This window comes from Aptenodytes patagonicus, chromosome Z (genome assembly GCF_965638725.1).
Source record: "Aptenodytes patagonicus chromosome Z, bAptPat1.pri.cur, whole genome shotgun sequence".
NCBI lineage: Eukaryota > Metazoa > Chordata > Aves > Sphenisciformes > Spheniscidae > Aptenodytes > Aptenodytes patagonicus.
The window spans coordinates 36285223-36304063 of NC_134982.1; the positions used below are offsets into that span (position 1 = coordinate 36285223).

Here is an 18841-nt window from a genome sequence, read left to right on the forward strand (position 1 = left end):
CAAGCCCACACGAGGCTCCAAGTACTCTGCACTGCCATAAATAACCCTTAAGCAGTTACAGTGTACTTTAGGTACTCAACTACTTTTTTATTTAACTTTACACTTCAGAAATGGACTGGGCCATTTCATCATCTATGAATCATTGTTAAGAGATGTGATTCCAGTAGATAGCTGTGATAGAAGAGCATTGTGGGAGACTGTGAGAAAATCTAATCAAAAAGCCAAACAAATTATAAAGACTTGAGAGTACATTTTAGTCATTTATTAAATTATCCTACAGAAAGTCATCCAAACTCCAAGGAAAAATGCACAGCTATAACATCTCATTAATGCTGAGAATCCAAGGAACTTGGCTAGAAAATGAAATCAATATTGTAACCTTAACTGCAAAAGTCAGTAACGTATTCCCGATTTCTAATGCAATAAGATTAAAGAGGCATTTGAGATAAAACAATGTAAGGGAAGTTGTTGATTTAGAAGCATTTGGGTTATGGCATCTCCTTTTTATTACTATTATAGTCTACACTGGTAACAGTTTAGGATGGTTTAATAGGTGTGCTACATTAATTTAATTGTAGATCCATCTGGGGAATGGTTTTCAACTGAGATAAAATCATTAACTCACACTGAAATATACTATTTTGATCAAGTTTGATACAGTTGATATGAAAGCAATAAAAAAGAGAAATTAAGAACCTTTTCAAATGTATCTATGTACACAGCACAGAAACAAAGAATCTATCAATGAAGACAAAAAGGAGAGGTGCCTAAAAAAAGTGACAACATGTGGGCTAAATTCATTTTTTCCATCTCATGGATGTGCAATAACTGGAAAAAAAAAAAGTCAGTGCAGACACCTATAATTCATGAGGTACTAAATACCTGTTCTTTTGGCAATTGAAGATATTCTGCACCACATAGGTTAGATGATAAAGAATAATACTTAACCTAATAGGAGTTGATCAGTTTCAAAAATACTAATGAAATCTCTTATTCAGCAACATTAGAATAGGACAATTGCACGTAATAGCTCCTGGGCCAAACCTTGCATTAAGGCATGCATTTTATCACTAATTTCAATCAAAGGACGTCTAGAGTCACCATCAAGGTAACAGGATGTCGCCATAGTATAAAGTTCATCACAGAGTAAGTGCTATGCGTACAAAAAAAAATCCTTTTGCACGTACATCCTTCACTGATGTATATGGGAGATCCATATGCTAGCCCTGAGTGTATTCAACTCACTAATCACACATGGAAAACATTAAGTAATAGGCCTTGCCACAACGTATTAGTCAAAATAAAAGACAAAGAACCTATAATGAGATTTTTTACAGTGACTTTATTGAGCAAATTAACAGCCATTTCCAGGAACGCAAAAAAGCAAACCTTTTTGTATGCTTCCTACTGTATCTCCTACTGTATTTGTCTTTCTGTCTGTATTTCTAAACATTTTATTACTCCTCATTCATTCAGAAACTGAAGTGTATACGGGCTGAAGGAGCAGTCAAGTCCCTGCTCTGCCCAGAGTAGAAACTTGCTCATCTGCTACTCTGAATATTTGAAGATAATTATGAACAAGTTGTAAATTGGTCTAAAGCTATTCTAAACACAGAAAAACAGATATAATCTCTATTGCTTTATTTTTGGAGAGAGTGTAAACTTAACATCATTCTCACCCAATAATGGAGGATGTAAATTTTCTTGATGTACAAGCAACTTCACTCATTTTAAGATAATGTTTTTGCTGTCCTTTTCATGGATTTTTTTCTCTTTCTCTGCCTCTTTAATTAAATAAGCATTTGAAAGCTCCTTCACCTATTTTTCTGTACCTAGTGCCTTTCAAGCTCTAAGGATAAGAAAGCACTTTTCATCTTTATGAAAGTAGTTTAACTTATTTTACATTCCAGCAGACTTTCTTGTAAAATTGTGACTATGGAAACCAAAAGTAAACCAATTCTCTACTGATTTTATATTTGTTTTAACTATCATGGCAGAACTACTGATTTTTAACAAGTAGACATAATGCCCATTCATTGAACACTACCAACGTCATCTTCTGCAATCAGGAAGAAAGAGGAGGACCCAACTTGCAGTCTCCCAGGTGAGTCTTCCTGGCTAATGCTATTGTTCGTTACCATGATGCTACCTTCAGCATTGTAGCAGCCAACAGGCTAAGAGAAGCCATGGCTAAAAATTTTCTCTGGAAACACACTTTGAAAAGTTACTCTTGGTAAAAAGTACCTCTCACTTTACGAATGTGAAGTTATAAAAACTTATTAAGTGGCAGCATTTGACTACTGTGCACACATTATACTAGCTAAAAACACAGGAAATTCAGATAGATCCATAAGGTGTGCATGGGTATATATATATATATATATATGAAAGGTATGTGTATGTGTGTGGATACATTGATTAAAGAGTATTTTGAAATATTAAAAAATACAAAGGCAGATGTAACAGAAGTTACTAACAAGACATAAATTGCTTTAAAACATGCTTTGACATACAAGGATTTTTAGAACTCAGACTGAGTCAAAAACACAGAAATGCATTTAACAGATATTCATCAAGGTAAACCTTTGCAAGATGAATTCATCTGTTAGATGGAGACTATGAGTTTCTAAAGCATTAACCTTCAGAAGGAGCACCAGGAGCTGGAAAAAATCCTGAACTCTGTCCAACACAGGCCACCAAAAAGCCAAGGTGATCTGTTACTGTTCTCAACTCCTGGACCACATTAACTACTTCCTCTTTTAGTTCCCTCACTTCGGAAATGAGAACGTCCATCTTTGACAGTCCATGAGAAGAAGGCCCAAGAAGGAAAGAGCCATCGGGAAGGACCCCAATGGGGAAGGAGTGTCCGGTGGGTGGGGAGAAAGCAAAAGGGGACAAGTGTCCAGAAGAGGGGTATCCAACAAAGGGGCTCGGGACCTGAGAAGTGGAGGGTCCAACAGCTGCTGGCCAATCAACGGGTGAAGGCGGTCCAGCTGTTTCAGTTTTAATGGTATGCTGGCATCTTGACTCTTGACTGTTGGTAGAGGTGGGTGAGGTGTAAGAGAGTGAACATGATGAAGAAACTGTAAAATTAAAATTCACTTCATTGTATATTGACATTCAGTATTTCCAGACACCTGACTACTACAGAAATCCACATGAATTTCTCCACTTTTATCATGACCAGCGTGCATTGGTGATAACCCGTGTTTTATTTATTTACAACATACACAGTGTTGTTACACTATAACAGTAAAACAGATCTCAAGGACAAATACTGAAATTGTCTGCAATTATGTTAATGCACTTTGTCAAGCTAGCTTTTAGAAGGGAAGCCATAGGTGCACACAGTGTGTTCTGTTATTCTGATATTCCTGTTTCCTTCTGAGTTAAGGAAAAAGTATCCGATTTACTTACCAGTTAATAAATCAAGACGTTCACCAATAGTTCTTAGCCGATTAGATCCAAAGTATTTTTTAGCCACTGCACTAGTCGCTAGTTTTGTTATATTTTTAATAACTGCCTCTTCCAAATGGGGAGGGTGATTTTTTTTTTTTTAACTGTACAAAATCTTATCCTCCTCAGAATTTCTAAAACACTCAGCAAATATACTCATGCAGCAACTTCCATCTATTTCACAAAGTATTACTACACTACTGCAGGAACTCAAAATTTTGTTTAATATAGAAACATGTAAAGAATTCAGTAACAGCAACCCGGAAAAAGGAAGACTGCAAGAGATTTACTTTTAGATCTAGATATATTTCCAATTGGTAGAAATGTAAGTAAGACATGATCCAGATATTATTGAAGTTAATAAGACATTCAATTGGTAAAACACGGTACAAGAGAGAACAAATAACTTGCACAAGATCTGACAGCAGACACAGAAATTGAACTCCTAATTGTCACATTAGGGCTCTATTTCCAAGTAATGCACCATTCTCAGAGATGACGTCTCACTTTCTTAGGCTCTGGGATTTTTGGAGGATGGTTAGTTACTTGGAAGGCTGATAGAAGGTTTGGGAGAAATCTTTGCAGTTATAAACCTGCCTATTTGCTCTGCAGGAAAACCTCACACCTGTTTCAAAAAATCATGCAAATAGAGTCATATTTTAAATATTTTAACATAGCAAAAATAATGGCACAAACTACAGAATCTTCCCACAATGATTGAATGTATGTAAACTCAAAAACAACATTGTAAATCCATAGTAATTTTTTTTTTAATCTGTTTTTGAAACTGTTACACATACTCTTGTGGTTACGTATATTTTTGAAATAGTCACAAACTTTTGCAAGCCAATGAAGTATCATGGCTTCACAAGCTTTTCTTTTCTTCCATAAGGATTTATAATCTGACTTCAATAAATACAAATAACTATTTTTAGTACTAATTTTGGTTAATTAGAGTTTTTTATATTTTCGTATCAGAACAATAACATGCATAACAATACTAGAGCATTGGATAATGAAGCCACTGCTCATAACCCTTTGTGGACTGGCTTTGACCAACCTTATGCTATCTAAAGTTCCCATTTTTCAAATAAGCTTACTTATTTCTGCCCAGAATTACATCTTCAAACAGCCAACTCCCCTAAAATAGACTATAAAACACAATATCTGGAAATCTTATCAAAACATTTTTGGAAGTAGTACGACAGGAAGAAGACAAAACAAGCAAAAGGACAAAGTCTGGAGTTTTACAACTGAAAATAGAGTGTGGTATGAGGAAAATTGTATTGTAGCTGGGCTAGATTTCTTTTTCTTAATTTCTCAAATGCCACATCCTGGCTAAACCACAAGTACTCCTGTAGTCATGTTCCTACCCCTCATGATGCATGCTTGCACAGTAGAGAAGCTGAAGAAACTATGAGGATTACAACAGAATCACTCACACAGAATCACTCCTCTCCTGATGTGTACTTACCTACTAAACTACATGATATTTGTTTTTCACAGCAATAAAAGGTTGATCTAACCTCTTCCACCTCACTGCAAATTTTCATCTGTCACATTTTTAATCTCAGTATATTTTTGTGTTACCCATTAATCTTTGTCCCATTCTCTCTATCAAAATGGTTAGATACCCCTTAGACACCTATGAAACTCCTAACTACTTTATTCCAACCTGTTTCAGCCATCATTGTTTTATTGTGACTATCTCCAGTTTCAAACTAACACTGTCATCTCATTTCTGTTACTTTACAAATGCAGCTAAATAAAGATATGTAAAGCATTCATGATAAAAGAATCTTCCAAATCTATGTAATTTCTATTTCTATGAAAATACATTACACTTAGGTGTGCAGATGAAGAAACTAGATCTGTTTCAGGTCAGAAGTTAGAGACTTTGCTCTGTCAGGTTCAAAACAGAGACAATGAAACTGAAATCAATAATGCTATATCTTAATATCAACCCTGTTTCTGATTTTTTTTCTCTTAGAAAAGTTAAAATTGCATCAGAGTGAAAGAGAAGCTACTTACCCATAAACATGATACCTCTGCATATTCCTATTTTTGGGTACTGTGGAATGATTCACATTTCTGGTGCTGATGACCTTCAGAGACTGCCTGGAAAAGCAGTGCCTGTTGGGACTACATGAGCATCCCCTGGTGACACTGGATGAACACAAATGTGATTCCAAACGGCTTCTCCTTTTTTTCATTTATGCCTAACCTCATATGACATGCAAATCTCCATGGGAGAGAGGGAAGTAGTACCAGTGAGCTCTCTGGCATAGAAACCACCTCCAAATTTTTATTTCTATTATCTTTGTGCTTGCAGCCATAAGGAAACAGAATATAGGTTTTCACAAATATCATATCCTGGTAAGACCTCTGTGTCCAAAAGGAGCTTTACACAGATACATGCTAGCATGAAGATGATATCAAGCATCTAACAAACTAGCAGCAGAACAAATATGCCAGGAGTTGCCGCATATCCCTTCCCAGTGAGGCCAGGTACCAAGGAGAGGCATTGCGGTCACTACCTTACAGTGTTTCCACAGCAGCAGGATAACCTCAGAAAGTGGTTGGAGCCAAACTTAAATGGTTAGGGGTAAAAGGCTTATCTTTCCCCCAGTATAATGGTTTTCAGACTGGACAGTAATATATCTGTCCCTCTGCAGGAATGGCAGAACATCTTAAGGACAGAAAAAACAAAGTCCCTCATAGTGCCTCAAAGACAACCTCTCTGCCAAGGATCTGGTAAAATTTCACTAGGCCCAGCAGTGCTGGAGAAGAGGATATTCAGGGAGGAATGTAAAATCCAGGAAGCAAAAATAAAATACACTGATGCAAGTATATCTTTTTTATTCTCTCCTTCTCATCTTTTGGAGTTCTCTGGTTTATGAAACATATAGAGAGAGTTAAAGACTGTTTCAATCCAGAAATCTAGCTACTCAATGGCACAGAAATTAAGTAAAGGTTTGTTGTAAATCTACTCAAGCAATCTGAACAATAACGTTGTTCACTACTGATAAATGTGACATGAAGAAGGCTGGTAAAACTGAACAAATCCAGTGTTCACAGAGCACAGTTCTTTGCAAGCAGAATGATTCAAGAACTAAAAAGCAATTGAGATAGTTGGAAACTACAGAGATCATCTGTGAAAGGCTCTGTCAGCAGGACTCTGGCTCAGCTGTCCATGTGGCACTGCATTTCTCGGAAGCCCCTACAGCTCACTCAGCAGCACAAAAGGACTTCATTTCACAAGTGGGGACATGTGGAGACCACTTCAGAGAGGAACGATGGGCTGTTTTCCCCACAACCACAAAAATAATTTATTTAAAAAGCACAAAAATTAGTTGAGGTACAATCCTGCCTTTTATAAAAAATTATAATAAAGTGTCATGGCAAAACAGGTAACAGTCACAGAGTAAAATATTTTGCACAAGGGGGAAGAGTCTGGCTGGCAGAACTGCTATTTGGCTGTTCTTAAGTTTCATTATGCAAAACCACGGGCAAGATTTTTTTTTAAATTCAACAGTGAAAGCTGCAAACAGCTAGAAATAAGAAAATATGAGAACCTCCATGAGAAACAAAAAGTACAAAAGAAACGATGAAGAAAAAGACTAGTAAACATTGTGTGAGAGGAACAGCACAATGATGAGAACACAGATCAGAGGGTAGGCAGAAGCAAATTAAAAGGAGACCAACTATAACAAAAATGTGAAAATAAAAGGCAGCTAAATGAAATAGCAATCACAGGCTACCTTGCACACAGAGCTGAAAGAGAAAACTTAGCAGGCAAAAAGAAAAAAAGAAGCCTAAAACAATATAAAAACGAGGTAAGACCAAAGGGTCTGTTGGTTACTGAAGAACTGAGAGGAACGATGAGCAGTGGATGGGGAAAAGGAGAGCAAACATTGGAAGATCAGCAAAGGAAGCAACGGCATGTCTTTTTCTCTATTTCACTTTTACATACTGTGCTGTACATTTCACAGACTTTCCAAATAGCTGCAGCACCTCAGCCACAGGATCCATTAACCAGCACTGTTCAAATACATGTGAGTTTAAAAATGTTTTCACATCACAAAGGTGAGGGAAACGACTACGCTGGCATCTAGGTTTATAAAGCATCAAGATAACATGAGGGAAAGTTATGACAATTAATTTTACTGTTTTGACAGCCGTAACTTTCTTCTCCACACAAACACGTTCCTTCCTTCTGATAACCCAAAACACAGCAACACTTACCAACACCCTTTAGCATACAGATATAGTCCCACAGAGCTATATGTGGGCTCTTCAGAAAAGAGCCTATTGGACCTATTCTGAGTCACATAGTATGGACTAAATGCACATACAGGAGTCTGTCATGGTAAAACAAAAACTGAGTAAACTAGCATTGACTCAACCATAGAATGGACATGTTTTGGTTTTTACTTGAAACCATTGTACTCATAATCCTGCTGGGATGATCACAGCATACACAATATCAAGTACCTCACTTGTCACACATCTTTTCAAACAATAGATAAGGCAGTCACCAGATGGAAAAATTATTATGTGGTTGTTTATACCATATCCTGTTGACTGTTGGTTTTAACTACATTTACACAACTAGCAAAAAATAATAAACAGAAAAATAATGATTCTTCTAAAAAGCCATCATTTTATTGCAGTAATGGAAAGGCAGACGCAGGGATTTATTGTATATTTGAAAATACTTCAAGGTGAAATGGTCCCATGTTACTCACCTTGATCTCTTTCATGCCATGTCCGACTCCCCGCAGCTGGTGAATTTGGAGAGGGATAAAAGTCTCCTGTCGGGCTTGGCTCCATATTTTCATCTATGGAGATAGTTTTGGGTCTTTTGCTGTTGAAGTAATGTGAGATTTGGCAGTGAATATGATATGCAGCTAGTAGTGGTATATAAACTGTTCAGATTTCAACAAATATTTCAATAGAAAGTAATTCAGGCATACAAAGCACAAAAAAGTGGATATTAGAGCTTACATTAACTTACATGGACGATGTTATTTAATAATATGTAATGCAGGTATGTGCTTGCATTTTCCACATGATTTAATATTTCAGAGATGGCATGAATGGGTAACATATAAAAGTCTACCAGCATTTGGCTGAACAACCAAGAAACAAGTTCCTGTAACCTACCAAAGAAAGGTTGTGTCATGAGAGTGTTAAACACTATGCAGAAACCATGAAAGCAAAACAAAGCACAGGAAAAGTATTACTAATAAAGTCAAGGTAAACCAGGAACTGTTCTGAATGTGTTAATAAGGAAAAAATGTAATTTACTGTATTTCACCAGGTCAAAATCCTAAGCTTTTCAAAGAGGTCTAACCTGAAACAAAGACTTTTCATTTTGGACTAGTTTAATTAAAAACAACAAAAAGCCCATATTTCAAGTCACACTATATAAAATGAGGCAGCACTTCAATACAGTGGAGGTAAGTCAAGTTTCTTTGTAACGGTATATACCGAAGCTCTTATGCTGACTGCCAAAGAAAACCAGGATGAAGGTTTTAATGGTGGTGGTGGTAGTAGTGGTGGTGGTATTATTATTATTATTAGTATTATTAGTATTATTATTATTATTATCATCATCATCGTCATCATCATCATCATTATTATTATCATTATCATTATTATCATTATTATTTAGACAACACTGTGATAATTAATCTATCCATTTCTAAAATGTACTTGGTGAACTGCCAAGCTGAAAATACAATGCAAAGAAATAGGGGAATATAAGCAAAATAACTCAGAAGCACCAGGTGCTGGTGGAAGAGCACCCCAACCCCCTGACAGTCCTGTTTAATCCTGTCCCACTGTGCAGACATTTCCTGACTCACTGGGGTGCAGAAACGTGGGGCAATGAGAGGTCCTATAGTGCTTATGATATCATGGTACATTGGACAGTTTCAGAAAACCAAGGGGCCCCAGGGGTGTGACAGACAGTACATTATCTAGGAGTCAGAAGGAGGGCACAGCAGGTTCTCCACCTCTGTGGGCTCGCCAGCTGTTCCTGAGGGAGGGAACGGGGTCTTTCTCAGAGTTGGGAGAAGGGAGCATGCTGAAGCAAGGAAAAAGTGGGTGCCTCAGATCAAACTGCCTATAGCAGGCACATGGAGACCCTTGAGAAAAATTAGACAGCCTGTGACTACCTCACATGCTCCTCCTTGTTCCCACTGTGCTGGGAAATGCCCCTTGTAAGGGCGAGGCAGGAAACACACTTTTATAAGCTGGGGTGATGCTATGTATAAAGACACCTTGTCTTTATGTACCTGTCCTAATGCCTTTTCCACAGGAAATAGTATCTGTCCCAACATATCTTTCAAGATGGAGGTCCAAGAGGGAGCCCTCAAAGACAGCCTTTGTGCCTGCAACCACCCTGTGGCATCAAGCCCTGCCAGCAGGTTCCCGGCTGCTAAACCTTCCTGCAACTTAGCAGCAGTTTCAGGATACATAGCTGTTCTCTTGGCAGATGATTTAGTGACCACTTCAAACCCTGAGAAAAGTTATTATAGTCTTCAATATCAACAGCAATGACAGGCAATAATGACACCACTTCAAATTACAAGATTTGTAACATATACATCTATACATAGATTACGGTAAGATACCTAAGTAGCCTACCTCACAAAATCACAGAAAATTCATAGAATAGTCGGCTGTTGACAGTATTTGTGAATTGCTTGTCCTACACTATTAAACCTGGTTTCACATTAGCACTTATTTCAATTTTTTACCTGCTTGGTGGAGAGGACAAGGACCTCTGTAGATTTACACCCGAATTCATATCATGGTAATATGGCTGGCTCGGAAGCTCTCCAATTGGGAAGTTCACTCCAGTTCCCTGGGTTATGGGTGCTGAAAAACATATTATCATAACAAGTCAAAGATAATCTTCTGTCTTTTTAGCCATCTTTTCATTTTTAACACTGGGAAAAACATCAAGATGTTACTACATGTATCTAATTTTCTGCCTCTTGCAGAAACCAAGTACAGACAAGTTCTATCAATGTTTATATATCTAAAAAAGTGAATTATCTTCCCCAGTCCCTAGAAATCCCTTAGCAGTTATGCAGACATAATATATTTGTTGTATAACAGATAACCTGGAATCATCAATATGAAAAAGGTAACATAAACCTCGGCACAAAGTCAAGCCTTTTGTAGAAGGACTTTTATAATGAATGAGGCAGGGTTTATAAGGACAGCTAACACTATTTATTAAAGAACTGAAATAACTGGAAAGAACAAACTTGGGGACACACAAACTCTTTTTCCCTTAATGTTAACTCTTTCGTATTAATAATAGCCTCCTGTGCTGACAGCATGTTTTGCTGCCTCCTTTTTCTTTCACTCAGTGCCACAGGTACTGCTTTGCATATGTACACCTACACACAAACACACACACTCAGCGTTATCTTCACCTCCTTACAGAGTCTGTGTACCATACGTCTTGGCATTTCAAGAATAAATTATGTGTTGCATATTGTGCTGTATTTACCTTTGTTCACTGTCTGTGCATTGTGCATTTTAATTACCTTTGGCACTTAAAAGAATAATTGCATGTTGTGTAATGTATCTGAAGGTTTGTATTTTTCCTGACAGTTAAAGTACAACTCTGTTGCGGCCTGAGGTTAAACAAATGCATGGTAAGAAATCCCACAGAAACCACATGCTTTAAAGCTTATTATTAGAAGTATATCATGTATAACAGCTGCAGAAGGTACGATTTCATAACATAACTACCATATTGATTCTTTTTTAATCTGAATGGCCTGATACTTTAAAACGTATTTAACCACATGACAACTAAAAGAAAGCTGTATATTGCACATCCTCAGACTCCTAAAACAGCAAAACCTTATCTTCAGCAGGCACAAAAAAGAATGTGTCTTAACACTGCAGGATGGCAATGTTCAGTATTTTGCTGAAGGACTTAACATAATTTTAATTGTTGAATATTAATTTCTGACCACAGCAAATGAAACGACACAGGCACCTTAAGCCTAAGTTAATTAAATTCCTCAAGCATCCTGACCTGGCCTGAATTAAGTCCTGTGCAAAATTTGGACAGACAGTTTTGGAAACTTGTCCCTCACTGGTTTTGTCCTCGTCTCATCAGAAAAGAGATTTTCGTGGACCATTCAGTTGTTATAATGTTGGTGTCATCACTGCGGACACTTCTAACTATAACTTTCAAGTATTTTTTTCACTTCTTAATAAAGTTGTAAGAGAAATATTTTAATAATGTTGATACTAAAGGGAGAAAAGAAGTGTTCAGAAAGCAATTTCAAATGAAAATATGCACTGGTTTGATACCATACTATTATAGCAAATTCTTAGATATCAACAAAACAGATCTTCTTATTTATATTCGTTTTGTTTTTTCTTTCTGCAATAAAAGCTTCACCTGTCCTTTTATATTTATATTTTATGTTACTTTTTGGTTTTGTGTGTTCATGTGCATAACATTTCTGATGCCAAAACAAGCCAATGTAATTAGAAATTCAGTTACATCCAGTGCTATGAGTAAAAGAAACACAAGCGTATAATACATTAAGTTAGTCATCCTTTATATCCATGCTGTGATTTTTCTTTTAAGAGCTACAAATTCAAAAACAAACTAAAATAATCAGATGGTTTAGCAAAACCCAAGGATGTGTAGGACAACCTTAAGAAGCTGCAAGTCTAACAAATAGAAGGTGTTGTTACGTATGGTAATTATATTGACACATCAGTCCATTAAGCTGTGCAGGGCGACACGTAACAAATTGATTCAATCTTTAAATATCGAAGAGACAAAAGAAGACTTCTGTTTGTTTTATTACAAACACATGCAAGATGAACTGCAATACTGTGGTCAAAGATATCAAAATTGTGCATGGTTATAGGCATTTCCTACGCATCTTACATCTTGGGCAGAAAAAAAAATTCAAGAAAAAAACCTTCTCTTGATTATAGCAGGCTTTGGAAATTATTAAATGCAAATGATAACTTACTTCTGGACACCCTCACAAGTTCTGACACGTTGAACACTCCAGATTTTACAAAACTGTCCTCAAGGTACACTGAAAAAGATCACAATACCGTAATCAGTATAATGAGAAGATTAATAAATAACTATAGATAAGTTTATACACCAGCTAATAACAGTATCAACAGAGTCCCAGAACTATAATACACAGACCAAAGTAGACTGAAAGCTGATCACAGGATCTAATGAGAGCTGAAATTCAGGCAGAGGTGCAAAAAACCTTGAGGAGTTGTGAGAACGCAATTTTTTAATACATGTATGAAAACTAACAAGCAATACACTGAGTTCCGAGCTAACCATCCAGAAAATGTCTAAAAACTGGTTCCTTTTACTAGTATTTTCAATTTTTAAGTCAGTATTGAACTAAGAACTGTATCAGCTGGACTAAGCAATTTCACCATAGAGCCACCTCACCCAGCACCTCCGATATTATTTACCAGTGCAGGTATAAACAATGCACCCAACAACTCAAGCTGAAAGAACATGAACACATCCAACTAAGCACATTTCCTGTTACGCTGTTACACCTGTAAGCGAATGTCAGTCTTCCCCAGCTGAAAAACCATCCCAGGAGCAAGTGCAGTGGGCATGCAGAGCACCATAGGCCTGTGGGATCATCCTGAACGATGTTGGCCAATGCCATCACCTTCTCATCTTCCAGTCAACATTACTTCATATGAAGTAATGCCACTTCATGCCACTTTCATACGATATCCCTGCCTGTCTTTATTTCCACTAGTAGTTCTGCAGGTCTCCCTCTCTTTTTTCTTCACTTCCTTTCACATTCCATTCCCTCGCATTTTCAACAGCTTCTGTCCATATCCGTTACTTTTTCCTCTCTTATTGTCCTTCACCTGGTTGTTGCAGGCCTCTCTGCAACCTTATTCATCTCCAGTTTCTAAAAAATAACAGCCTTTCTCTTTCATCTTCTGCATTCTCTTGCACCCCTTTCTCCATATTTTTTGTGTGGATGAAAACATGACATGGCTTCTCAAATATTTACTTCTTTATTTGACAGAACTTGGCATACCCATATCATAAAAAATTGCAGAGAGTTAATGTTTCTTTTTCCCTTCTTCCTCAGTTTTCATTTTTTAACCTAAGAATGGGCAAGCTGGATGAACACTAATAATTCCTCCAACAATAGCAATCTTTCCCTTCTCTGCCTATTTCCTCCAGCAGGAACAGTCCGAAGTAGTATATGGAAGGGAGATTGCCAAAGAAAAATTCGGTTTCTTCATTTTAGTTGGCCTGTAAGCGAAGAGTGGCTTAAAGCCAGTGTGCAAACATGCAGCCAGCTCTGGAGCTGGTAATGAGACAAGACTGAACTTCTCTGCTGCTTAGTCAAATACCACTACTTTGAAGCACAACTTCTCTCATTCAGGTTAGGCTAACTTGAGAGGAGCTTTACCCAAGTGTAGATTAGTCAAGCTATCATTACAGTGAGAATAAGCCCCAAGGCTCATATTAAAAAAAGAAAATGCCCATGTAGGATTTTATATGTAAGAACACAGATGTATACATGTGTATGAGCACACACACAGAGACACACAGAGACGACACACAGACACACATTTAATCTTCAACACTCTCTCATGAATTCTTAGTTTTTCTCACTGGCAATACTGAGAATACCCACATAATATAAAGAGCAATATAGTGTGTTTCTCTCCTTGTGATAATGAAATGGGAGCAGGGTAAAAATTCTGCCACCGAGTGGTACCATTATCACCCCCTCACAGAAGGATGCATTGCTGACTGTCTTTCACACAGGTTTCACCCTGCCTTGGATGGTCCAAAAACAATGACACCCACAGATATATGCAAATGCTTTGCCTGGCATTAGGAAAGAGACGGAAACTGCAGCTACTGTCAATCTCAATCAACTTAAAAAACAGCTTGATTTTTTTCTCTGTGTAATGTGACAAAATATTATTAAAAAATTGATGCAACAATAAACAGTCTATGTCACAGACGCTGAGCAACTTCATCCTGAGCCTTATGTTCTAACAGGGAAGGTGGATTCCAGTGGTGCCTCCAAGTGCAGAAAAATAAACAGTATGTTCAGTTCCAGCACCAGTGGACTTCAACAGCTTTAACTGGTTAGGAAGACAATCCGTAGTGGGTATGCTACAGAACTGTTCTTGGCTCCCAGCTGTTCAATAGGAAAATGTTCTGTGCCATTAATCTGCTGTAATTTGTTGCAGAAACCTGCACTCTACATAGGATAAACAGCAAGACTGTATGCAGCAGGACAACAGTATAGGACATTTTGACTTCATGGTGTGAGACGCTGCCTTTTACCTTGTGAAGCTGATCTTCCTACTGAATAAGAGTTAACATTCATATCCATGTTATTATACTGCACACAAGAAAAAAATATGTGGTGATACCCCGTATACTATAGGTCCTACTGTTTTTTTGATTAAGCATTCCCTAATGCACTGCTTGCGTTAACATGTTAAAGAGCCTTAAATTAGCATTCTTGGTGTGTGTTTCTGATCTGTTCAGTACAGAAACTAACGCACTTGATAACAGTCTATTGTTGTATTCCTCATAGAGGATTTACTGTATCTTTTGATGGTCATGACAACACTTTGCTGTCTTTATTCTTCAAACCTAATATAAGCACTGAGTATTGTCATTTACTAAAACTCATCTTGCCTGAGAGATGACACTCTCTGAAATGCATTTCGCTAATTGTCATTATTCTTAAAAATCTGAGTTCTACAGAAAGAACATTTCTGCCAAAACCACCATAGTGCAATTCTGTATAAACAGTAACTTCCAAAACCCATAAATAACAGTGGATTTTTTTCTGTATTTCCTTTTAGTTTTTGTACAGGGTGAGTGTAAAAACTGTCTTCTCTCCTTACCTTTTTTACAGAAAACTCATTTCTGAAAAATATGTTTACCAAACAACACTACAATGACCAGACCAATGCCATCAAGGGTGAAAGATAAACAGGTTAAGCCAAGCCGCAGTTCTGATCAAGCTCCCCTCATACAGTCAGTAACAGGAGAAACCTTCAGTAATGCTTCCAACTGCTGTAGAAGTTATTCTGTCCTAGTCTTTATATATCTTCCACTCTATTCCTGTGCTATGTCTTCAAGAGCTGAGTTACAAGTATAGCTTTTAACCATGCTAAGACTTAAAATGGAAAAAAAAATGTCTAAACCTACTGAAAAATACTTTCAGTTTGCACTAACATGTACTGTAAAGGGCTTGTTCTCATATTACCTAAAAGCTTACCAGTGACATCTGGCTTTACAAATCTTTAACCAGCCTTTTTTATGTCTTCTGATTTAATTCTACTTTTATGAATAGAATGCCTGATTATGTTCTGCTGCTTATTGACTAGTGCCAAAACATAAAATTGCTTCCTGGTATCATTAAACATCTAGTTTTTTCACTGATACAGCCTTGATTTTGAGCAACTTATAAAACAGGAGTAAGGATCCAATCAGTGTAGGAAACAATTTGTATTGCTGTACTTTTATTTCTCGATCTGTAAAAAGAGGAATTATGCAGCAGTAGATAGACTTAATAGCAGTGAGACAGGTTCAACATCAGGAGCTACTGTGAGAAGAAAGGTTGGAAGCTTCAGCCTGGTATACAAAATACTAGCAGAGAGCTGTAGCTTGACTTTAAGTTATGCAATGTAATGTTCTGGATGCTGCTACAGGTTTGTTTAATTTCTGAAACTGCTACAGTTAAAGATTAAATCATTTCATTGTATAGCTTCTCTTGTTTGAGTCTTTGAAAACTGACTTTTTAAGGATCAGCTCTTGCTGCTCTATGCAATATCTAACTTCTACAGGAAGCTCTTTAATTTCAGCAAGAGTCCTAGTGGCATACAGCTACTATTCACATGCAGAACTGGCAGTGAAAAATTAGTCTCACACTGTTCATAGTAAGTTAACATACAGTCAAAAGACTTGCAGCTTGTTTTCTTATTGCATGCATTTTGAAACCAGTATCTTAAAAAGAGTATCAGAAACAAGTTCCCACTGAACCAGGATTTCTTAAAGGCAGTTAAGGGTGGATAACATAAGCCAAGGAGTGACACAGAAGATTTCAGTGATGATGTCATTTGAAAGAGTTGAACTAAGGTCTGTCCAGAGAATGAGGCTATTTTGGTTATCACATGACTGTCTCCGGCCTTGGTGCATACAAGTTTGTTTTGGTTTTTTTCCTGAAAGTTGCAATTATATTGTAACTGTTGCAAACGTTGCAAAAAGATCCTCTGACTCCATTGAACTTTTTAGCACAATAAGGAACTAAGAAGCTGCCTGTGCCATTTTCAAAAACAAATGAGATTTTCAATACTCTCAAGTTGATAACCAGAACTATAATACCCTTCAATGCTGCAGTAATTTGAAGAAGTAAACACCTGGTTTAATGGACTGTGGAATCCATGTACTGGAATCCAAGAAGTGAGTTGCCCCGAAACCTAGTAAGAAACAGAAAGGGTAACTAACACAAATGCATACTGTCTTCCACTCCAGAGGGTCTCAGGTTATATACAAACTACAGCCAAGAATTAAAAAGAGGTTGGGGGAGCTGCTTTTTAACAGCTATAGGACTATGAGGTACCAAAAAGGAATTTTCTGGTGACAAAGCAGGTTTCTGGAATTGTAACTGGTAACTTAAGAGTTTTTAGTAAATTCTTGCTCTGTGCGTGCTTTGAAATAAAAAACATTGTGCTCACCACTGAACACAATGCCATCGGAAGGGAACACAGCATCAGAAGTGATCACAGCATCATTTATTTACAGAGTAGGCTCATAAAGAAGGATAGCCAATGCAAACAAAAATTCAGAAGTAATCCTAAGCCAATAGACAGTAGTAATTACCCACACCAAATTTCAAACCAGCATGCAAGGCCAAAAACTATTCCTCTTGGAAAAAGGGGCTGTACAATCTGTGCAAGTTTCTGATTGTCAAGATAGCACAGCTGCGCACTGCCCCCAGAATGCCCCACCTGGCTCAGGGCTGAGAGGCTGATGAGGAAGAGTATCACCTCTCAATCACTGGCATTACTAATTCATAGAGCATTTGGGAAAGGGAGAACTCCACAGAAAGTCAAGCCCTGACCAAACCCAACCCTGTTTTATTTGAAGATCACTATCTGAGATGGCATGGCTGCAGGCATACGGGAAACAGCAAGCATTTCAGAATATCCACTCCCATGCTGAAAAAGCGAGGTGAATATATGTTTCTTTAAACACAATTCTGTCTGAATCCCCAAACTGCTACTATGGCATCATTGCTTCCACAAGAAAAGCTACTTACTATGATGAGGCCAGGGAGTATCTCTTCTATTCCTATCAATTAGGGGGCTAATTCCCCATCCACAAGAGGGTAACTTGAAATGCCGTAAAATAATGAAACCATCTGTGTTCTGAGTCATTCAAAACTCAAAGACATTTGCTTATTACATTTGCAAAAGAGAGCAAAGGTTGAGACCACATTACTCGTCAGAGGTTATTTCTGAAACTATACATTCTAAAACTTAAAACTGAAATACTTCTATCTAAAACAGTCATATATAGGCAAATTTATTACACATTTCTTAGGGCTTGATCCAAAAAGAATGTTCTCCCTATGGCTGCTAGCCATATGAAAGCGCAAAAAAGCCTTTGGGGCTCTACAGCTGCAAGAGAGATTTGCATATTGAGAGATAGGTGAGGCTGGTTGCAAGCTTTTTGGCAACACCTTCTTTAATTAGAAAAAAAAAATAATAGATGGTGATTTCACTCAGGTCTTCTTTGGAAATGGTTCCCAGAATAAAATTTCTGGTGAAAATAGAAAGGGAAAACCAATTCCAGAGCAGTGAGGTTGGGGCTGGGGATTCACACACCTATGCCTCATTCGGATTAAGGATCTTATCACTAGATGAATTCCCTGACAACATATCATGGGTTACTGTGAAGGAAAGAAGAAGGGAAACAGTGGGGAGGAATGAAAGGCAGAGAGACAGTTTCTCAATCTCTCTGTCTAAAAGTGTGTCACCCCATATAAATAATGTAATATTCATCAGCACACAGGCTGAAACCTGAGTCATCTGCATTCCTCATTCAGCCCTGACTGATGTTATAGAGTCTGCAAAATTTATATGAAAATATTCCTTGGACCAGCTAAAGTGGAGTAAATTCTATCGGGGGGGGGGGGGGGGGGAACCTAGCAGGTCCCACTTGCTAGGAAACATAGCTCTAATAACCTCTGAACTGAACTGCTTGGATAAAAGCAAAAATCCGAACACACTTGTCTTCCCTCGCCAATGAGGTTCATAACTGTCTATGTCAGGATGGTTAGGT

At 37.5% G+C, this 18841-nt stretch overlaps 1 protein-coding gene across 6 annotated transcripts in view; it reads right to left on the minus strand.

Annotated features, from left to right (window-relative positions):
* The window catches only part of NFIB (nuclear factor I B), a 173969-nt gene that overhangs the window by 48410 nt on the left and 106718 nt on the right, over positions 1 to 18841 (minus strand). For all 6 annotated transcript variants that reach the window (XM_076361897.1, XM_076361894.1, XM_076361895.1 and 3 more), the window contains exons 4-6: positions 12486 to 12554; positions 10224 to 10344; positions 8205 to 8323 (exon numbers count right to left, since the gene is read on the minus strand). In XM_076361897.1, the coding sequence (XP_076218012.1) occupies positions 8205 to 8323; positions 10224 to 10344; positions 12486 to 12554 (309 nt within the window). The remainder of the gene's footprint in view (positions 1 to 8204; positions 8324 to 10223; positions 10345 to 12485; positions 12555 to 18841) is intronic.